Source organism: Rattus rattus, chromosome 5, assembly GCF_011064425.1.
Source record: "Rattus rattus isolate New Zealand chromosome 5, Rrattus_CSIRO_v1, whole genome shotgun sequence".
NCBI classification, from domain to species: domain Eukaryota; kingdom Metazoa; phylum Chordata; class Mammalia; order Rodentia; family Muridae; genus Rattus; species Rattus rattus.
In genome coordinates this window covers 11,711,680-11,733,646 of record NC_046158.1, presented here as the reverse complement: position 1 = coordinate 11,733,646, position 21,967 = coordinate 11,711,680, and the positions used below count along the sequence as shown (strand labels likewise).

Sequence of the window (21,967 nt, the reverse complement as noted above, 5' to 3'; positions counted from 1 at the left end):
ATGCCTTGCATTGGCCCTGCTGGGTGGTAAATTAAGCCAGTATACAAAAAGGCCCTGAAGCGTGGAGCTTAGGAAAACAAGATCCAGTGGGAAGTAGGGCCCAGGAAGCATAGGGCTCAGGAGAAATGGGGCTCTGAGCTTAACTAGACATGGGCCCCATGTCTGTCAGGCGGTAGTTAGGGAAGCAGGATACCCTCACACTCTCACGTCTGTCTTGTTCTGGAACATCTCAGACCTTTGAAGTGTTTAGGGGTTAGGGACACAAAAGACCCTTAGAATAGAGGGCTGGCTGGCACCATGTGCAGGAGTGAGGGAAGAGGAAAGGGTGGGGGTAACCGGGGCAAAGGTGCTGTCTCCCTCTGGGTTGTGGAGACAGGGTGGCCTGTTACAGTCCCAGAGGCTAGGCCCAGAACTGCTGTCCTGGCCCGTGAGCCGAGGTTTTCCTGGCCTGAGAGGCAAAGCAGGAGAGAGAGGGTGAGCACGTTAAGACGTTAAGAATTGGGGATGCGGGCTCCATGGTAAGAGCCCTTGATATTCTTGCAGAGGATCAGAATTCAGTTTCCAGTACCCGTGTTGGGTAGTTCATAACTGCCTGTAATTACAGCTCCCGGGGATCTGACACCTTCTGGCTTCCACAGATATCCACTCCTACACATATATATGTGGTATATATTCACAGATATTTGGACATACGCATAAATAAAAATTAATTTAGGAGTTTGGAGAGATGACTCAGCGGTTGGCACTTCCTGGTCTTCCAGAAGACCTGAATTTTAGCTCTCACGTTACACAACCACCTGTAACTCCAGTTCTGAAGGATCCTATGTCCTCTCCTGGCCTCCTCACAAAGTAAAAATAAATCATAGCTAAAATAAAAAAAATCTTAAGAAGCAAACCTAAGATACTGGGCTCGAGGCGCAGGCCTGAAATCCCAGCTATTGGGGTGCTGAGGCAGAATTGTGAGTTCAAGCACACCAGGTTTACAAAATGAGTCAATGCTGTCCTGGACCACTCAATAAATATCCTACCTCTAAAAGTAAACTTACACGGTGGCACACCCTTAATCCAAGCACTCCGGAGGTGTGGCAGAGGCAGGTTGGTCTCTGAGTTCAAGGCCAGCCTGGTCTACATAACAAGTTTAGGCCAGCCAGGGCTACATAATGAGACCCTATTGCAAAAAATAGCAAACAAAAGTAGAAAGGGGCTTGGAAGTACAGCTCAGTGGTGGGACACTTGCTAGCATGTTTGAGGTTCTAGGTTCAGGCTAGAATAATCATAAAAACAAGAAGTGTGTTGGAAACCAGACGAATGGCTCCTGGAATTGGTCTCTCGCCTCCACACATACAACAGGATCCCGAATCCCAGAAGAGACTTCTGAGCCTGGATCCCTGAGACCCAGTGAAGTGCACTTAATTCCTGCACAGGACATGGATTTCTGAATTTGTGACAATCCTACAGTGTAACCCCACCATCTTAATTTTGAAACTTCCAGAACACTTGCAGGAAGAGTGTGCACCCCACTCCCTCCGCACAACCTCATGGTTTGGAACACTCTGTTTTTGTTTTTTCAAAACAGGTTTCTCTGTGTAGCCCTGGCTGTCCTGGAAATTGATCTGTAGCTCAGGCTGGCCTTGACCATAGCGCTCTCCCTGCCTCTGCCTCCCCAGTGCTAGTGAAGGTGCGTGGTCCTATGGCTGTTGGCAGAACCCTTCTCATTGCTAACCCATCATAAGTAAGCAGCGGCTCAGAACTAGCAGCCTCGCCACCCCCAAGCTGCTTCCGCTCTGCTCTGCCCTCACAGTTCCCCACCACTACATGCAAGGACCTCTGGAAACAACACAGACACCATGCTGTCACCCCAGACCCTGAGGCATTTCCTCCGTAGTGCTGTAGGGCATAGGAGCTGTGAGAGCATTGCCATCCCCAGCTAAAGCTGAGTAGGCTGAGGAGCTGAGCAGGGCTAGAAGGAACAGAGACATCCGGGTGGCTGTTGACCAGAAGCTTCTATAAGGGCAGCCATGGGCTACAGGCTGGAGGCCAGTTAAGGTAATCATGTGTGCAGCCCGAGGGCTCCAGAGCCCGCACTACTGCCCCTCCCTTTACTTTGTCACAAGATACCCATCAGCAAAGCAGCTAAGCAGTACCCACTGCTCATCAAGTCCGTGGTCATTGGAGATGGCCTGGTGTGCCTCTGGGACCAAGAAGGGCTCACTTTCTGAAGTTTTCAATCTGGCGATGGTGAAGAACTATTGTGACTAAACAAGGTTCATACCATGCAGTGTTAAAGGGGGAAGAAAAGCTAGGAGTCCTGGTTCGCTTTCTATTGCTGGGATAAACACCACAGCCAATTGCTCAGGGAGGAAAAGGTGTATTTCGTCTTACGGTTCATCACTGAGGGAACTCAAGGCAGGAACTGAAGCAGAGGCCATGGAGAAGCACTGCTTCCGGGCCTCCTCTCAGCCTGTTTATACAATCTTAGGAGCACTTGCCCAGGGGCACCACCACCACAGCGGGCTGGGCAGGCTCTCCTCTATCAATCATTAGTGAAGAAAATGTCCCACAAACTTGCCTACAGGCCAATCTAATGCAGATATTTCTGAATGACGGTCCCTCTACCCAGATGACTCTAGCTTTTGTCAAGGTAACAAAGCACTAACCAGCACACTAGGTTTGATGGGAATACTCTAGGACTCGGGACCAACAGAAGGAAGATCAGGAGTCAAAGGCCAACATGGGCTACACAAGACCCTGTCCAAAAACAGAAAGGCAAGAAAAAAAAAAGAAAGAAAGCTCTCCCTCTAGGGCCAGTTAGAGTAGCTGCCCCTCTTATGCACCCGTGAGTCTGGCAGAGTTTTTTCCTGCCCCTCAACCAGGACAGGTTTGACAAGTACAGAGATTTGAGTGGGTCTGATTCTTTCCTGAGTCAGATACAGTTGGACATCTTTTGGGAAGAATACCATGGGCTATGACATGCCGATGCCAGGAGTCCTGGTGAGGGTTGCTGGGTCCTGGAGTTTGGGAGGACCTTTCTTTTAGGACCTGGACAATGAGGCAGCAGAACATGGCCCAGGAGTGGTGATTACTTCATTTTCCGCACATGTCAGTTGGCATTCTCACAGAATTCTCCACTTAAAAAAGTAATGTCGTTGTGGACCTGTGCACTTAAGTTTCTTCCTTATTCTTTGTGTGCGTGGGTGTGTGTGGGCATGAGAATGTGTGTGCTTAGGCCAGCACATTCCATCATTTTAGAGCTGTTTGTACTTCAGCCACCAGCTCCAGGGATCAGAGGCAGGTTTTAGGCTTGTATCTGAACAGCTAGTGCTTTTGACCACTAAGCCACCTCTTGCTGGCCGTTGGTTTTGTTGTTGTTGTTGTTTGTTTTTGAGACGGGATCGTTGTGTTCTGCCCAGGCTGCCTGTTTCCTAAATGCTGGGATTATAGGCATAGATCCCCATTCCTGGCTTGACTTGGCCTGTGTTCTTTTGCCCTGTCTTGACAGTTTCTGAGCTGCCCCTGCTTTCTGGCCACCATACAAACCAAACCTTCCTCCCTTCCCTCTGGGGCTTCTCTAATAACTCAGAGGTCTGGAGACCCATGAACTAGCAGTAAGTTGATTCTTCATAGCTGTGGAGGCTAGGTGTCTAAGACCAGTGCTCTCTTTGTGGAATCCTGGTGGGTCTCCTTTGTAAGACTACAGATTCTACTTATGAAGTCCCCATCCATAGTCTCGGCTCAGCTCTGATAAGCCCCACCTCCTACTCCTTTACCATCATGATGAGGATTTCAACCCATGAATCAGGGAGACGTGACAGTCCACGGTAGATCCCTTTGCGGGGACTAAGGATCTGCTATGGGAATGTCACCGCACCTAGGGACTTTCTACTGGCAGAGCTCAGAAATACCTGAGCAAGTCCTTACCAATACTCCAGTGTACCCCAGTCCCCCGCACCCTATTCCCTCACAGTTTGTGTCTCTCTTCATAAGAGCTGTTAGAGGAGAGGCAATGGCATGCACCTGTAACTGCAGCACTTGAGAAGGAGAGATAGAAGGATCAGGAGTTCAAGGCCAGCCTGGGCTACATGAGACTATATCTTGAAAAAAAATGTTGCAACTTTGTACAGGAATGGGATTTCTATAAGAGGCCCTCTTGTTTGTGTCAGAAGTAAAATGTACAAGGAGGGAGACATGAGCCAGTCTTGGGTCTGTCAGCTCCCAGAGGATGTTCTGTATGTATTAGAGATTTCAGGGTGAGGTCCTATGGCCCAGTAAGTCATGGGTTCAGCCAAAGTGGGTGGCATGAAGTTCTCTGGAGGGTGGGGTACTGGCAGAGTTGGGGTTGAAGTGAGGGAATTGTTTGACCTCTGAGCTCGCTCTATCCAACCCACTTACTTAGAAACAGAGCCTCACTGAGTCCCCAGGCAGGCCTTGAAGTTGTGATCCTCCTGCCTCAGCCTCCTGAGCATCACCAGGCCTGGCTCTCTCTTTATTCTTTTAGAATATTTACCACCACTGGAAGTGGTGGACACATCTTTGGTCCCAGCACTATCTCTGTGAGTTCAAGGGCAGCTTGGTCTATAGAGCGAGTTTCAGGACAGCCAGGGCTACACAGAGAAATCCTGTCTCAAAAAGAAAACAGGAGAATTCACAGGCTGGAAAACGCTCATGGTGGACAGAACAAAAGCTGGTGTCTGTTCCTCCTGTCAGCATTGCCTGCTGCGGCCTCTCGCTCACAATGAACCAGTGGGAGCTCGTGATCGCCAAAGCTGATAACGATGCTTTTTCTTTTGGTTCTCTGTCTTCCAGTTGGTCCTGGTTTGCTGTGGTCCCCATACAAAGAGAAGAGAGGTTGGGGTAGGGCAGGCTGGCTCCCCTGAAAGCCTGAGGAAAAGTGTGTTCCAGGCCCTTCCCCTAGTCATAGACTTTGCTGTACACTCTGACAATCTGTGGGGCATAGGTGTGTCATCCTGCCTGCTCCTCCATCATGTTCACAGGGTGTTCTGTGCACAAGACTCAGGTTCAAGTCTCCTCTACCCCCTTTATGGTGCTGAGGATCAAACACAGGGCACACTGGGTAAGCTCTCTACCACTAAGAAATTCCCACCCACAGAACTCCCCTTTTGAAAGGACAGAGTCATATTCAATTAGAGCATATTGGATGGTCACATTTTTAATTTGATTGCCTCTTTCAGGACACTGTCTTCTAACACAACAAACCTATAATGCCAAACTCTGTTGGCATGCACACGGGGGTCCACCTCTTGTCCCTTTCTCTCTGCTGGTACCCTGGGGGACAGTTCAGTGGTGCGGTGGTGAACCTGGGTTTTGGGAGGCAAACTGTAGCTGCCTCCATGCTCCAAGCATGGGAGCAGATCACTGATAGCTCCTCCTACTCACAGACTGACACATGATGTGTCCACGGCTCCCCCTGAAGCAGTGCCAGCCAGCCAGGGACATTCTGCCTTGTTTCTTGAGATGTGTTTTCTTTCCCTCCAGGCCACTGCTCATGTTGTCTGTCCACTTCACCCCTTTCTTGTGGATCTGTAAGGGCAGCTTTACAAAAATATATAACCGTGGCGTGTCCGAAGCCCACTGGCAGTTGGCAAAGGCTTCGGGGGCTGCCCCACAGTGGTGATTTGTCTGCAAAGGACAGAAAAGCTGGCTCTAGGATAGAGGAGGGAGAGCCTCTGGCACGAATTCAAGCTCCGAGGATGTCAGAGCTGTGCTCCACTTCAGCTCCGGCTGAGGCAGGGAAACGAGCAGGCCGGGCTAAGGCGGAGGGAAGCCTGGCACAGCTAGGCACTGACCAGGGGTCGAGTATGTAAGCAGGCAGTGGGCAGGTAGGGAGCCACCTTGGCTGCACTATGTAGCCTGGATGGCACCAGCTTACCAGAGACAGGAGAGCAATCCCAGGTCCTGTCTTAGCCAGTGGGCAGTGCTGGTCCTCTGTGAGCACAAGTAAAGGACAGCTCTCCTGGATGGCCGCTGCTATGAAACGCAGGCAGACACAGAAGTAATGCCAAAGGAACTCCACTGTGGAGCCCAATGGGCTTGGGAAGACTGAATGGCAGATGCGTGCCTGGAAGACTATTGTGGTCTTTTCCTTCCTACTGGGGACCGCATCCCCATTTCAGCCAGTAGGTAGTAGCTTCTAACCCTTCCTGGTGGCATCTGAAGGTCAAGGTTAGGAGAAAGAAACCGGGGCTGGAGAGATGGCTCAGTGGTTAAGAGCACTGTCTGCTCTTCCAGAGGTCCTGAGTTCAAGTCCCAGCAACCACATGGTGGCTCACAACCACCCGTATTGAGATCCGATGCCCTCTTCTGGCCTGCAGGCATATGTGCAGGCAGAAAGCTGTATGATGTGTACATAATAAATAAATATTAAAAAAAAAAAAAGGGGGGGGGTTATTTAGCTCAGTGGTAAGCACTTGCCTAGCAAGCACAAGGCCCTGGGTTCGGTCCCCAGCTCCGAAAAAAAGAAAAGAAAAAAAAAAAAAAGAGTAAGAAACCTGCTCTATTGGGCTGGAGAGACGGCTCAGTGGTTAAGAGCACTGACTGCTCATCCAGAGGTCCTGAGTTCAAGTCCCAGCAACCACATGGTGGCTCACAACCATCTGTAATGCAATTTGATGCTGTCTTCAAATAAATTAATCTTTTTTTAAAAAAAAAAGAAAGAAAGAAAGAAAGAAAGAAAGAAAGAAAGAAAGGAAGGAAGGAAGGAAGGAAGGAACCTGCTCTGAGCCTGCGTGCCTGTGTGGACAGGATGGGGTCATGGAATCCACTGCTCTGCTGGGTTAAACAGCAAAACCAGGCTTATCAGCCTGCGGGCCATGAACACGTCTGGAATGTGGGCCCGCCCTGAGGGCAGAGGGCCCTACCTGGACTGGGAGGGGGCATCTCTTCCGGGAGGATTTCTCCCACAGACGGGCAAACTGAGGCATTTCCCACTCATTCCCACTCCCTGGCTATCTGGGGTAAGGACTTGACAATGGAGAATGAGCCGCAGAGGGCTGTGAGACAGCGCCTGCCTGGGCTGAGATCAACCCTGTCTACATTCACACAGTAACTCCCCTCACAATCACACGGAGGCTTCAGTCTTTTGCTCTGAGCCAGCCTTCCATCCTCACAGCTGGCCCCAGACTCAGGCCCCCTTTGGCCACTGCTAACCATGGACACCCTGGTCTTGCACTGACGGCTGGCTCTGCTCTGGCAACCTATCTGTTGCCTAGGTGGCTCCATGGGGCGGGCCCACTGACTGGGGAGGGTGGAGCATCCTGAGAGACTTAAAGAGCTCCCAAGGCACACCCTGTGCCCTGCGCTGCCGCCAGATGCCTCAGCTCCCACCATGGCTGAAACCACCAAGCTCCAGCTCTTTGTGAAGGTTCTGGGCATGCTGGGTTAGAGGGGTGCTGGGTTGGTTTTTGTTGTTGTTCAGGTGGAGGGGTGGGTCTTCCTAATGGTGTCTACGTCTTATCCCTGTGGTGGGTTTGAGCTGCCCCACACAGGGCTGAGTAGAGCCAGGCATCCTGGGGGAGGAGCTACCATAAGGAGGATCAGATAGCCTAGGTCCTGCTCTTCCTTCACCTTGGCTCATGGACCTGGCTCAGCTCTGGGAGAAAGCTCCTTAGTGAGGAGGTGTCAATCGGTAGCTGGCACCAGCCATTTAGCTAGAGATTCAGGATCAGACTGGGCACTTGCCAGAGATAGCCTTATTAGCTATCAGGCCTGTGTTCAGATCTGAGTGGGAGCAGGACCTGACCTCCTCCTCGGTCCCTTCCCTTTCTGTCCCTGAGCTGTTAACCTCAATGCCCGGTTGTGTGGGTTAATCACTGGAAGATGATTCTCTGGCCTGCCCCACCCTGCAGCCAGTCTCTGTGACTAGAACCCTTTGGCTCTGGAAGAAAAACTTTTGTGCTCCCCATTCCAGGGATCAGTTCAAGGGCCCTCACTAGACACTTGTAGACGCCATGCCCAGCCAAGCCAGAGCCCTAGCCTGCCTCCAGAGCCAATGGCAGTGGGAGGCAGAGTCCCACCCAGCCAGGTGGCAGGAGTCCTGGGTCTGCTCAGAGCGGGACACCTCTCTTCCACCCACCCAGGCCAGTGAGGATGGCGAGAGCGTAGGACACTGCCCTTCCTGTCAGCGGCTCTTCATGGTCCTGCTCCTCAAGGGCGTGCCCTTCACACTCACCACAGTGGACACACGAAGGTGAGACACCACCCTGGACCCTCCCCTGGCCTCTGCCCACCTTGGGCCAGCCACCTCCCCTCTGCCTGGTGTCCACAGGGCATTGGATGTGCTGAAGGACTTCGCACCGGGATCACAATTGCCCATCCTACTCTATGATGGGGACGTCAAGACGGACACACTGCAGATTGAGGAGTTTCTGGAAGAGACACTGGGGCCACCTGAGTGAGCACCTGATGGGGCAGGAGGGCAAAGATGGGACCTCCTCGGGGGACACCTGGGAGAGTGCCTAGGTAGGGTGCTTTGGGGCACAGTGTACTTCAGGGTCTGATTGGAGTTCTCAAACCACTCACGCCTACAGCTTTCCTGGCCTGGCACCTAGGTACAGGGAGTCCAACACAGCAGGCAACGACATCTTCCACAAGTTCTCTGCCTTCATCAAGAACCCAGTGCCTACACAGGACGATGGTGAGACACAAGCCAGCAGGTACAGGCAGGAGGGCTAACGCCAGGCCAAGGCTGGTCCTCACTGTCACCGTTGCCCCTAAGCCCTGTATCAGCAGCTGCTCCGGGCCCTGACCAGGCTGGACAGGTACCTGCGTACACCACTGGACCATGAACTGGCACAGGAGCCACACCTTTCTGAATCCCGCCGCCGCTTTCTCGATGGCGACCAGCTCACGTTGGCTGACTGCAGCCTGCTACCCAAGCTGCACATTGTGGATGTGAGTGAGGGAGCAGCGGGTAGGTGTGGGTGGGTTGGGGGCATTGAGTGAGCCCCTCATCACGCTCTGCTGCACCCACAGACCGTGTGTGCGCACTTCCGCCAGAGGCCCATCCCTGCGGAACTGTCCTGCGTTCGCCGCTACTTGGACAGTGCGTTGCAGGAGAAAGAGTTCAAGTACACGTGTCCGCACAGCGCAGAGATCCTGGCAGCCTACCAGCCTGCTGTGCACCCCCGCTAGCACCCCTACCTCCATACACTCATCTGCATTCCCATAAAGCATCTCTGCCACAAGTAACCGTGTCCTGAACATCCATGGCCAGAGACCCACCATGATGCCACCTCACCTATAGTGAGAAACATAGTTAAAGGTGGTTGCCCAGAGAGATGAAGGCAAGAGAATCCACTGGGCAGAGCACAGTGCATCCTCCTCCATGGTGTGGCACAGAGGCCTGGGGCCCCTTACAGCTGCCTTGGCACAGAGGCATCAGGGATCTAGGGGACTGGATTAGTCTCCCAAACCAGTCAGGCCAGCACTGGGTGGGGTGCCCTGGATGGCCAAGAAGGGTGGAGAACAGAACCCCATGGAGCTCAGCCTTTCGGATCCCGGCCAAGTGGGTGGGGGCAGGCCTACATTCCTCAGTCCAGCCACAGGCTGTGGGCCAACCCTATCTATGAGGGACTTCCATTGCCTGATGCCCACCCTGTGGGGGCCTCCAAGACAAGTCCTCTGTGCACCTTTGTATGGGACAGGTATGATCTGCCTGGCCTGGGTGGGGCTTGGAAGTGTGGGACACCATTCTAAGCCGTAGAGAGTCCTGGCTCTACCAGAGCAGGACTCTCTCAGCTTCTGCGCTGACCACGTGGAAACAACACAATGGGTCTGAGAAAGCTCGCTGCCTGCCCTCAGACCCAGGCAGGAGAGCTTCCTGGATGCTGAGAGCCTGATGCCTCTGTTTGCATCCAGGGGCTCCACAGTACACCAAAAGGGTCTTCTCTGGTCCCCTCCCCAAGGCCAACCTTCACCAGTCAAGTCTGGCCTAGCATCTCCCCCCAAGGGAGTGGTTTATTTGATGGGGAAGGGATGAGAGGTACTTTTGCCCATCAGCAGGACCACAGGGGAAGTGAAGCAAAGGGTGTCTCTGGTTAGGGGTCCTAGATGTCCCCTTTCCTTGCAGACAGACTCCTGGCAAGGTCACACAGGCTTTGCTAGCTTCAGGTCTCATCGAAGTCTACACCACCAGCTGGTTTCTTACTAGAAGGCAAGAGAGTATGTAAGGCAAAGAGGAAAAGGAAGGGACCAGGGTAGGGAAGACAGGTGGCAAGTACCTTTTGAAACCAGGGTTGACGAGAGACTCCCCTGGACACCGTCTCCTGACCCCAGACCCAGAGCTGCCTCTCTGGTGATCAAGTTCTGCCAGAAAATAGGATCAGGGAAATCTTGAATTCCAGAGAACCCTGGCCAGAACTCTATCCACATTGAAAGAGTCTCCCTAGAGCGTGGGGCATCCGGAGAGGCAGTTCCGGGGAAAGAGCAGCCCCAGCCCACATGCCAGGCCTGCCCCTTACCTGGTAAGAACTGAGTGCCTGCTGGCTGGGTGCTCTTCCTGGGGCTAGTGGCGGTCTCTTCTGCGGCTGGGAGAAAGCCATGGCATCTCACTCAATGCCAGGAGGGTCTGCGAAAGCATGTCCCCGAGGGAAGGTACAGGTGCCCACACATACAGTACCTGCCAGCCGCCTCTCCAGGTTGCATACATGCTCTGCCAGGCTGAGAGTCAAAGCCTGCAGCCTGGGGGCTGCCTCTGGGCTGGGTACCTTGGAGAGGTCAAAGGCCAGGGCAGAGGTATCCCCTGAAAGGGTCATCAATGCTCTGTCCTCTTGCAGTCTTACAGTCACTGCCTGCTGTTGGCAGGCTGCCCTAAGGAGGGAGATGTGTGTTATGGCCACCATGTGCTATCACTACCCCAAGTTCCTCATTCATGTGGCCTCCCTAACTGGAACTCACCTGAACCGGGAATGGATATCCTCAGTCCCACTTAGGCCAAATCGGGCTTTCTGTTGGAAACACGTAATTGTCACTAAGTGCCCAGGACCCTGGACCCACTGGACATTCCAAACTGCCCAACCTTGGAAATGCTATTAGAACCACTGCCACGGGGAGGAGTGGGAGGTGGCAGGCTTCCAGATGTCTTGTATCCCCAGTGCAGTTACGCACGAGCGTCGCCAGGCTGTCAGGCGAGAAGCAGGTGCTCCAGAGCTCCGCGGCGTCCGTCACACTGGGTGGGAGGGGCTGTCAGGCACTGCGCCCGCTGCGCTCCCGCACCCCACATCCCTACACTCCACTCACTAGAGGTTGAAGTCGTCGCGGTCCCCGTCTCCACCATTCTCCGGCTCGCAGTAGCACACCAAGCGGGGAGAGCCGGAGCCCGGCGGCAGAATGCAAAGCGGCAGCGACAAGGGCGGAGGAGCCATGACAGCAGGGCGGTCTCTCCGCTAGAGCCAAGCCAAAGACAGGCTCAGGGCGCCTGCGCAGAAGTACGAACTCGGTGACTCGCAAGCTAAGACGTCCGTTCAGAGGCGGAACTTCTGGTGTCTGGAGGGACGGAAGGACAAGACTGCAGGGACCGGCGGTACTCAAGGTTGACGTTGTTTCCGGAATCCAGACTGGGGTACCTAGAGGGCGTGGCTTAGCGCGTGGGCGTGGCTGGAGGCACTCGGAAGACGGGGCTTAGCGCCTTAGCGCCGTCAGAAGTAGGCTCCTCAGTGCTATTCTGGGCTTTGCCATGTGGCCCTTGCACCCTAGCAGAGATCTACTATGGCCTCACTCCCTGTGCTCCTCCGCTTTTCTAGGTCCCTCTTAGCAACCGCACACATCTGCTGCTCTTCAATGCCGGTCCTCTTTTCCTATCTATCTCCCATGGGCTTGTCCTGGAGGGCCTCCAAACTGTTGGTCACTTGTCCCTTCATGTCACTTTAGATATAAACACATCTCTTTTCAAAGCTGAGTTGTAACAAAATACAAGAGTAAGTACAGTACATTTGACAAACGTTTGGAGACCTCCCCACATAATTTTCTCCCTGGCAATACCCTCCCATTGCTCGAGTCACCACCATCCTCTGTGTGCTACCTGTTGGCCCTGAGGACACCTTCACCACCACAAGGTCTCTGGAACCTGAGATCTAATGGGAGGGATGAATAATCCAATAGGACAGCACTCAGCTTGCAGCAAAGTGTTGATCAGAATCCACACAGGGCCTGCAGAATAGGGGCTGGTGCCACCTGCAGAGAGTGGAGCCCAGAGAAGGGTGCTCAGGAGGAGGCCTGCTAGGGACAGAAGTCTTCCCAAGGCTGTGCAAGACTATCATGAACCTGTAAGACCCACGGTGAGAGTGGTGAGTAACTTCGAATTGTGCTAACATTGAAGGGTGCTGTCAGCCAAAAACACACTCAATTCCCACTTTCCTCTAGTTTTGCTCAGGCCTACAGGCTCCCGACCAGAGCCTATGTGTGGGTTGTCTGTCCCCAGCCAGGGTACTACCCGTAGCTCCTTTGAAAGCATCCTATTGAGGCTCCATGTAGAACATTTTGCCTCTGCCCAAGTCTCCATTCCTCCCTCCCATGTCTTATTTTCCCTGCCTGTCTTTGTGTACCATACATCCTGGTCTTACAGCTCTGGTACAGCGTTGATGTCTGCCTGCATTTCTGTCGTTGTCTGACCCTCCCAGGAGCTGCATCTAAGGTCTTGCTACTGGAATATGGAAGGAATGATGGCTGACCTTTCTCCCACAACACAAGGCAACCCAGAGAAAACTTTGATATCAAAATACAGAGGCCTGCCAGTGCCGGTGCCAGTGCCAGAGCCAGTGCCAGAGCCAGTGGCAGAGCTGGGAAGCAAAGCCCTGTCCAGACCACGGGCCTGGGAGATGGATGTGGCATCATCTTCCACTAGAGGGCCTGCCCCAGCCCCTAAGGCTGCTTCTTGTGCTAAGCCTCTAAATTCTGCAGGGATTTGTTTCTTGGCCTCCTATGAGGCTGCTGGTTTTGTTTGCTTGCTCTGTTTTGTTTGTTTTGCCAATGTGAGTGAAAAATTTTAAACTGACTACAAAGCAGAAATAATACCATATAATGAGCCTCAGATGAAAGAATTATCAACATTTTGACAAATTTACAATCGGTATTTTTTATGAAATTCCATAACTTTTACAGAATGTTTTACATTACGGATAGCACTGAACTTTGCCCTCAAACAGTTCAGGACAATTTTGTCTTTTCTTGTAAATCCCGATGGAAAGGCTGAAGCCCAAGGATCCCAGGTACCTGCCTAGCAGGATTAGACGACAGGGTCCTAGCACGCACACAAAAGTTAAACGAGTTATGCGGTATCCAGTATAAACAGAAATAGTACACTTACCTTTCCCCGTGTGTTGTACATATGTGTGTGTGTGTACACATGTATGTGCAAGTAGAGACCGGAGGCCAATGTGAGTGCCACCCCCCCCAGTCATTCTCATTTTTATTTAACATTTTATTCATTTTATTGTGTATGGGTATATGTATGCCATGGTACAAAGGCCAGAGGTCAAAGGGTAGCTGGTTTTCTTCTTCCATCCTGGGTCCCAGGAATCAAAATCAGGTCATAAGACTTAGAGCAAATACCTTTATCCTGAGAGACAGCTCAACAGCCTTCTTCTATTTAAGGTACGTGAATGCTGAATCTGTCTACAGTGGCTCCCAGGGCCCGGGCACACATGAAGCAGGGTGGAATATGGCTTGCCCCATGTAATTATGGTCCCAGAGCAGGAGCTTCTGGGCAGCTAAACCAGCAGTATTATACTCTCAGGCCAGATGCTGGGGACTACAGGGTCCAAGAAGGGCCCTTAGGCACCCTGGGTCTTCCTTCTGAAGAACTAGGGTCTGGTTCTTTCCGAGCACCAGGGTGCATACCTACACCCTACCCTGCCCTAAGGGACCCAGCCTATGTGGTTTTGAGCCTTAGACAGGCCTTGCCACCCACCATCCACTCTCTGACTCCCTGTGAAACACACTGCTGCTGTCAGCTTCACCAAAATTTTTATTGTGCTTGGGGAGCTGCAGAGAGAACAGGGAGGTATTTGGAGGAAGATTCAGCGCAGAAGCATCATGACCGGATTGACTCTGCAGGTGGCTGGGTCCATCAAACAAGGAGCAGGTGTAGTGGGTCCCCAAGCATTACCAAAAGTGGGGGGAAGGGTCTTGAGGGGTAGGCGAGCTACTTGAAGCTATTGTGGCCTCCCTGCCTTCTCCATAACTGGAGACCACACCCAATGTAGTTCTAGGTTGGTGTTGGGGTGGGCATTAGGAAGGACCTCTGGGGACACTCATCTGTGCCAGCACAATACACTGATGTGTTGAGAAAGCAGGTCTCATGGACGCCTTCGCCCTTCCCTACTTCCTCCACCCTCAGCCGATAATAGTCTCTTGTGTATACTGACCTGACATTCTGCCCCCTCGCCTGGCCTAGACACTGAGCCCCCTGCTGCAGACTTTTAAGCATAGAAGTCCCAAGAAGACACTCTGAGAAACAAAGTTTCTTTCTCCATGAGAGAGCACATGGCCAGACCTGCCTTGGGCAGTACTCCCACCTAGGCTGGGAACACTGCTCCAGGAGAGGGGGCCTGTGGCTGGCACTGGGGGTTATCAGTACCAGCTCCCCTGCCAGCGTACTAGAGTGTTGCTTCTGTGTCTTGAAGTACACCACAGCAAAATCTCTGGTTTGTCCCTGAAGGGCACAGGAATGTCACTCTAGGTCATGACTCAGAGTGAGAGGTAGGTTGCTGACCAAGATTCAAAGATGCCTGCCTACCTCAGAAGCTCCCCAACATGGAAGCCGCCCCTGGGACACTCCCCAAGATGGCTACCCATTTGCCATCCTGCAGCCTATACAATGAGGTGCCCCACCCCACTTCTTTCCCTGCTGCCAAATGACAGTCTTTCGGCCATCCAAGCTCCTCACCTGGGTTGTGGAACTGCCTGGCCATGGCGCTCTTGGTGAAGGTTGCTTCCCTCTCCTGGCATCTGCCATCTGGCCTAGGGAGAAAGAACTCCACACCTGAGCCACCAGTGACCCTTGGTGGTGCTCAACCCCAAGATCTGCCTGGCTTTTTCAGGCAACCCCCGTGAGCTGAGGACATTGCCCATGCAGAGCTGTCACAGGGTCTCCTGTTGGCCCTCACAAGGGGACCAAGTGCTTCAGCTTACAGAGTGTTGTGTTGGGGCGTACTCCAAGGCATACATCGGCGGAGTGTAGGGTCCCCAGCCTCCTCTGCAGACACACATATACATACAGACATACACACCCTGTTTCCTCATGCAGGTCACAGGCAGACTTTCAGTGGAGGCCAAGGTCCTTTGGGGAGCTTCTGTGGCTCTTCCTTGGGTCCCCACTGCCCAGGCTGTCAGGAGTCTATGGGCTGCACTTTGGTATGTCAGAGACAGATCTAATCCCCACTCCCCGACCATCACTGAGCTTCATACTTGCCCTCGTCTAAGGGCAAATTGAAGTGAAGTCATAGGATCGCTCATGCGGGATTACCTAAACCTAACAGCCAGGTCACCGCTGGGCAAGGCTCTCACTAGAACCATGCATACCTTTTATAGTCCTGGAAGCCCTGCTTCCTTATATAGCCGCACGTATGTGCTGGGTCCTCTGGACTGCAGGGTAGGGCGGGAAAGATGGGCAGAATCCTCTGTGTCCTAGAAGAGCCCACTTCATCTTGCCAGGATGCTCTTGCTTTCCTGCCAAGGCTCAGTGTCCAGTACCATGGCCTCTGTACCTACAACTGTAGGTTGGGAGACTGAGGCAACCTATTCTAACTGCTGGTCCGGGACATTGTGCTCACAATGTGATCTGCTGTAGCAAATGGATGGAGGCCTTTCTTGAAGTCTAAGACACTGATAGGCTGGAACCAAAGAAAGTGTGCACAAAAGCTTGGGGTGAAGAAAGGAGATGGGTTTGGGCTTCCCTGGTTGACATCGAGGTTGTCCTGACTGGGTACTACAGCCAGGGACACTCCAAGCAGGGCAAAGAATGAACAAATCAGTAGAGCCACAGAATTCGGAGGGTCCTACAGGCCAAAGAACTCTCATGGCTTCCTCTCAGTGGCCTTCGTATCCCCAGGTGCCCTGAGGTAGCTGGCTTGCCCTGGGACACACCCAGTGTGATAGACCACCGATTGACTTGTACATCACACCCTGTCAGCCCATGGTTCCAGTGGGAGGGGTGAGGAACTCAGCAGTCAGGGGCAGGTAGCCCAAGTGACCTCCAGGCCTGAGGGCTGCCTAACACTTCTCGGGTGTCAGAACAGGCATAGTGTATCCCCTTTCTTCAGGAAGACTTCCCAGAGGCAACCCTCTCCGCTGACCCGAATCTTGGTGTAGTCTGCTTGGGCCTGAGACCTGCTCACTATGAACCAGGAGGGAAAGAGATGAGGACTTGGGAATAGTTGCTCAGGTGGAAATCTGGAAGAAAAGGGGGACTAATTGGGTGGCCATCTGTGGTTTTGGTGCCTTTGATGCTAGGGTCTGGTCAGAGGGCTGGGGTAGGAGCGGAGGTACAGGCAGCCTCTCCAGCCCAACTCTATCTGTTAAACGACTCCTTTTTGCCCTTCCAACTTTACTGCCTAATCCAGAGATTCTCATCCATACCTTGAAGAACCTACAGGGTCCGAGGCTCCCTGGATGGACGGGTAGACTTGTCTAAGGGATTAGCGGTTAAATGACTGACGCCCCGCAGCCCAGCCCAGGCCTGGCTGTGGCTGGCAGCTTGCAGGGCCTGTGACTCTCTTGGTTGGGGTATGTGGTGAGGTTGCAGCCCCTCTACGCAGAGTAGGTGCTGAACCTGATGCATCGGTCAGGCTGTTCCTACTCAGGACTTGAGCAGGGACAAACACCCATCTGGTCATCATACTGAGAAATTTATAAGAGGGCTATAGTGATGGCCCAGAGGACAGACAGACAAAAGCCGAGGTCTGACTTGCTTTGGATTTTATTTCTCCACCAAGGCAAAGCTGGAGGGCGGAGAAGCTCTTTGGGGAGCCAGGGCTTGGGTCTCAAGAGTGACAGAGCATGGGAGTCCTGAGGCCACATCACCTGCACAGAAGAACAAGAGCCATCAGTGACGAGGCAGCACCCTGAGCCCAGTGGGGCCCACAGTGGGGCCCAAACAGCACTCCGGCCAGGGCCTCCTAGGGTATTCCTCCAGGGCCTATGGTCTCCGAGTCTCAGTCAACAGCACGGGTGAGGAGCCAGCCCTCTGACTCGCCATGTCCATCCCTGGCCACCAGTCCCTTCCCGATCTTGTCCATTCTGGTTCCTTGGAGACTCATTTTGCAGGATGGGCTTCATGGGGCGGTCCCTCCCCATTGCTGTTATCCTTCTCCCATGAACCTTTGGCCATCAGCTCTATTCCTGCCACTGGAATTGGAACTGTCCTTTCTCTCTGGCTGTCTCACTTGGACAGTCCTTGGGCAGCTGCATCCCCCCCCACCCCAGCCCGCACTCCGTGGTCACATGACCACTCAGTGGTCTTATGTTGAGTGAGTAAATGGCACTTACCATGTGTTACCAGTCCTGTGACCGACTTCTCTCACCTGTGTTTACTCTTGAATGCACTTATCTGTTGAGAAAGAAGCCCAGGGAAGTAGTCAGTATCAGGCTTAGACCCACAGTCACCAGGACTTTGTCTTCTCCCTGGACTTTACGAAGCCTCCCCAAGGCTGAGCCCACACTTCAGACTCCATCCCACTCCTGCTCCAATCTGTTCTTTAAAACATAAAAGGTGTCTTTCTCCATCTGTTAGTACCCCTAAATCCCTAGCTAGGGGGCTGGCAGACAGGGCAGCGAGGTGTCCACCAGGAAGAGGGTTCCCAATAAAGGGGGCTGCAGGTCGAGGTACTGTCGGGACAGACTGACACCTCCATTTCTTTCCTTGGAGCCCCTGGACTAGTAGGCGGCCACACTCTCCCCAGTCTACAGGCTGCACTAATCTGACTGTAATTCCCTCCTCAGCAGCTTAGCCTCCCTCACCCGGTTGGGGCAGGAAAACAATGTCCTCCTCTGTGAGGCCCTGGTCCTTGCTAAAGGTGGTGAATTTCTCCTTCAGTTCCTGCTTCAGAAGCTGGGCTCTGCCTGGTTGATAAAGAAGGGGCCGGTGTCAGGAGGTGAAAAGCCCTCGCCCTGCCCCCACACCCCTTCGTTACTGTCCTCTGGGTCAGGCCTTGGTCTGTTTCCAACCTCAGGCATCTGCCCTGTGCGTGGGCCTGTGGGCTGGGATACCTACTGTAGAGGGTGGCCATGCGGAAGTCCTGGCCTGGGCCCTTGGTGCCCTTGCTGAACAGGAACGCGTACTCGTCGTAGTCGGTTTCCACCACTGAGAGGGAATGGAAGCTGCCCCAGTCTGGGAACCCAAGAAATGACACTGATTGAGACATGTGGCTCCCACATCACTATCTCCCTCTGCGCAGAGGGGGTGGCCTTTGTGGGCTTCTCTGTGGGGAGGGTCTCAGGCCTTCCTCCTCCACCCCTGCTTTCCCTGTGCTCCCCTGGGTGGCCACCAGCCAATCTCTAGCTTCCTTCCTGAACACTAACTCCAAACCACGAATCTTGGGGAGAGGGCAGAAAACACTTAGACTCAAGAAATCATCAGGCTGAGTTACAATATAGCAGGAAGGCCAAGGAAATAGGGTTCTGGTGGGAAGCCATAGCTCAGGTGAGGGATGGAAAGAGGTCCTTGGATAAGAGCTATGAAATGTGGGTAGGATTTGGGGAATGCCTGTATATGACCCACTTGGGCAGCAGAGCACTGGGAAATTTCATTTGGACAGGAAAGGGGCCTGGAAGAATGTGGCTGGGTTTCAGAGAGGCCAAAGTCCCTGGAGAGAGGTAGCCCTGTGTGCCTGAGGCAGATTCATAATCAGGTCTGGTCTTGGATGACTGACCCTTGTGGTGTGACCATTATCCCCACCTTTTGGGACAGGGGGCTGCACAGTCTGCCAGCATTTACCTCAGAATTTACCCAGATAAGGAAGTGGCTCACTCACGGGGGCTGTTGTAGGTGTACTGTCCGGGAACCTCTGTCGGCTGCAGTACCATCACCTTGGTCTCACACTGGTTTTTCCTGTGGGTAGATTACCCCTGAAGTAAGGGAACAAGCCCCAGGATGTCCCCCAGACAGGGATGTGGGGCCTTCTGTCCCCAAACTTGCCACACCCCCTTGTCTCACCTGAGGAAGGTAGAGGTGAGGTTGAGGCCGCCTTCTGTGGAGAGAGCTACCACTGTCTGGCACATAAACAGTAGTTCCTTCTTCTCCCGGAACCAGCTTGAATTGGAGCGAGGCCCGCGCTGTACCAGCGCCCCAGGAACTGTGACCAGTGGATGCCCGGGTCTGCTCCATGCGCCCCTCATGGGCAGACCCTAGTGGGCTGGCCTTCCCTACTGACTCCTCCCACACACAGGTTCTGGCAGCATCCACGCCCCTCTCTCTCTAGCAGGCTGGCTCATTGCCTCATTGACCCCTTCCTTCCCCAGGATGTTGAGCTCCTGTCTTTGTCCCAGTGCTCGCCCCAGTCTACTCTTCCGGTAAAGTGGGTATCAGAGCATGCCACATTCCTGGCGGAGTCAGGTGGACCAACCAGGCTGTGTGCCAGCGCGGTTCCAGACAGCTCCCATGGCTGACAGCGCCCAACGCACCCTCTCTTGTGAGAGAAAGCCTGGCTCTGACCTGAGGTTTCTGTTTCCTCGGGTGTGGGGTAGGGGACCCTCTCACCTTGTCTTGTTGAAAGTTGGGCTGCACTGTGTCATGGCCCTGGGCTGGGGTCTGTGGAAATCCCAAGAGACCCAGGAGGACCAGCCCGGTCCACAGCATTGGAAGAGCAGCCATTTGCTTGGAGTAGAGCAGGTGTCTGAGCCTGAGGCCAGCAACGTGGGCAAAGCAAGGAAGACTGTGGGCAGCTGGAGCAGAGGCCACCGTGGAGACCCTATTTATGAACCAGGCTTGGCCTCCACCCAAGGCCCAAGGACTGCCCACTGGAGGCTCGTGATGCTGGTGTGAGGGAGGGCGGGCGGCTGCCCCAGCTGCAGCCTCATCTGTTCATTATGTAAGAGGCTCCAGCTGAGCCCCATACCTCAGTGAAGAATGGGCAGGGGTGGGTCAGCAGGGCAGGGCAGGCAGAGGCCTCTGCCTGTCCCCACTCCCCAACTCCAGAGGCAGAAGTGGCCCAGACCTTGTCCACCCTGCCAGCAAAGCCCACATACCTCACATGGTGCCCGATGTACTCTAGAGCTTCCCCGCTGCTGGAAAATCTAGTCACTGCCCACCTACGGCTAAGACCTGCTTCTCACAAGCCCTACCTACCATCCCTTTCCAAGTCCCATGACCCCAGCAGGGAACACAAAGAACCATGTGTGCCTTGAACATTTGGTCCTGAAAGGCTAGCAGTCATAGGGCCATGAGGAAACCTCACCAAGATAAAGAAATCCATGCACTCTACCCTGAAGTGAACCCAAGAACCAGTCGTGCTGAGTACAGTCCTTCCCTGTGGTCATCCACTGGGGTTCATATGGTGGCCCTTCGGGGTCCCATAGAGGTGGTGGGTGGAGCGGTGGGCTTCAAGCTACTGTGGGTGAGGACAGAGTCTGTGGCTTCTTCTTGGCTTTCAAGGCCTGTCCCTGGATGGGAGACCGATGATCTCAGAAGAGCTGGTGAATACCACCCTTCACCCCTCCCTGTGCCCCAGGAATCTTAGATTCTGGGACACAGGATCACTTAGCACGAACATCTGAGTGGTCTTTGTGAGGAAGGTCTCTTGCTTTCTCACTCATAGTGGGTAGATTGGAGAACTACCCAGAAGAACGCAAGATCTCACCCTGTCACTCGGCCCCCATCAGCGCCTGCCTGCCAGAAGGCTCAGCTCCACCCGCACACTGGACCCAAGGAGAGAGGCTCTGTCAGGGGGAAGCTGACCACAGACCCTGACCCCAGCCAGGCCCGGTGGCTGATTTGGGAGTTTTCTCCAGAGAGGCTGAGCATTCCCGTGTCTGGGTGCATCAACCTGTGTGTGGGGTCTTGTAGATGACTGAAACCCCTGAGCAGAGTCATCTGAAATAAATACTTGCAAGTGTGGAAGCCTCTTATGGTTTGGATCTGCAATGTCCCCAGCACTCTCCTGCTTTATACAGCCTCTGCTGGAGGCAGGTACTGCCTGGGATCTGTGGAACCTTTAGCAGGTGTGGTCTCGCTGGTAAAGTAGGTCGTTGCAGAAGGGCCTTTGAAGGTGATTTCTGGTCCCTCCTCCTGCTGCTTTCTTTTCTCCTTTGTTCCTGGTTCCACACCTCAAAATAAATCTTTCTTCTCTAAAGTTATTTCTGCCCAGATACTGTGGTTTTATTTTTCCCCATTATTTATTTATTTATTTATTTACAGTCTGATTGCTGCCCCCTCTTCCTTGCTCCCCCCCTCCCACAGCCCCTCCCCCATCCCTGATCCCCTTCTCCTCTGAGGATGGAAGCTCCCCCCTCCCATATCCCCCTCCATGGTACATCAAGTCTCTGCAGGGCTAGGCAGATCCTCTCCCACTGAGGCCAGACAAGGCAGACTACTTAGGGGAACAGGATCCATAGGCAGGTCCCCCCCTCCATCTACCCTCTCCCAGCTCCAGTTGTTGCAAGGGATACTGTGGCTTTAATGACAATGAAGAAGTAATCCAGACCTCCTGGAGGGGCCATGGCACTCAGACTGACTCTTGGTGGTTCTACGTCCAAGGTCAACCCTGGTGCACTAGGGGCTGCCCTGTTTCCATGCTAACGACGTTTCTCTGACCATGCACTCCTGTGTGCCCCTTCTGGGCCAGTGCCAGGACCCCACCTTACTCCACACCCATCCACAATGCTGCTCAGGCTGGGCTGTCCCTCTGGGGACGATGGTGCTGATTCTGGTGGAACCATGAATAAAGGTGACTAAGAAGGGACACAGGGGTTAAGGGAAAGCTCTGAAAAAAAAAAAAAAAAAAAAAAAAAAAAAAAAAAG

General features: G+C 53.4%; 3 protein-coding genes and 1 long non-coding RNA gene across 4 annotated transcripts; 2 read left to right on the top strand and 2 right to left on the bottom strand.

Moving 5' to 3' along the window:
• Positions 1 to 7,324: 7,324 nt before the first annotated feature.
• Clic3 (chloride intracellular channel 3) lies at positions 7,325 to 9,200 on the top strand. The gene is made up of 6 exons (XM_032903097.1): positions 7,325 to 7,378; positions 8,094 to 8,203; positions 8,282 to 8,407; positions 8,544 to 8,650; positions 8,732 to 8,907; positions 8,989 to 9,200. The coding sequence occupies exons 1-6, from the start codon at positions 7,343 to 7,345 to the stop codon at positions 9,145 to 9,147; spliced, it is 714 nt and encodes a 237-aa protein (XP_032758988.1). The 5' UTR covers positions 7,325 to 7,342; the 3' UTR covers positions 9,148 to 9,200.
• Positions 9,201 to 9,940: 740 nt separating this feature from the next.
• On the bottom strand, positions 9,941 to 12,121 carry Paxx (PAXX non-homologous end joining factor). The gene is made up of 7 exons (XM_032903096.1): positions 11,254 to 12,121; positions 11,122 to 11,182; positions 10,912 to 10,961; positions 10,634 to 10,824; positions 10,476 to 10,541; positions 10,236 to 10,320; positions 9,941 to 10,161 (listed from the first exon to the last, which is right to left on the bottom strand). The coding sequence occupies exons 1-7, from the start codon at positions 11,376 to 11,378 to the stop codon at positions 10,122 to 10,124; spliced, it is 618 nt and encodes a 205-aa protein (XP_032758987.1). The 5' UTR covers positions 11,379 to 12,121; the 3' UTR covers positions 9,941 to 10,121.
• Positions 11,493 to 13,075, top strand: LOC116901300. The gene is made up of 2 exons (XR_004387975.1): positions 11,493 to 11,575; positions 12,633 to 13,075. It is a non-coding gene; the product is annotated as an uncharacterized LOC116901300 (long non-coding RNA).
• A 4,422-nt stretch (positions 13,076 to 17,497) lies between these two features.
• On the bottom strand, positions 17,498 to 19,918 carry Ptgds (prostaglandin D2 synthase). Its single transcript, XM_032903095.1, is given in 7 exon segments — positions 17,498 to 17,560; positions 17,971 to 18,072; positions 18,224 to 18,340; positions 18,984 to 19,060; positions 19,166 to 19,274; positions 19,277 to 19,304; positions 19,709 to 19,918. Coding segments are annotated over 7 exon segments (567 nt in total). The 5' UTR covers positions 19,823 to 19,918; the 3' UTR covers positions 17,498 to 17,540.
• Positions 19,919 to 21,967: the final 2,049 nt, after the last annotated feature.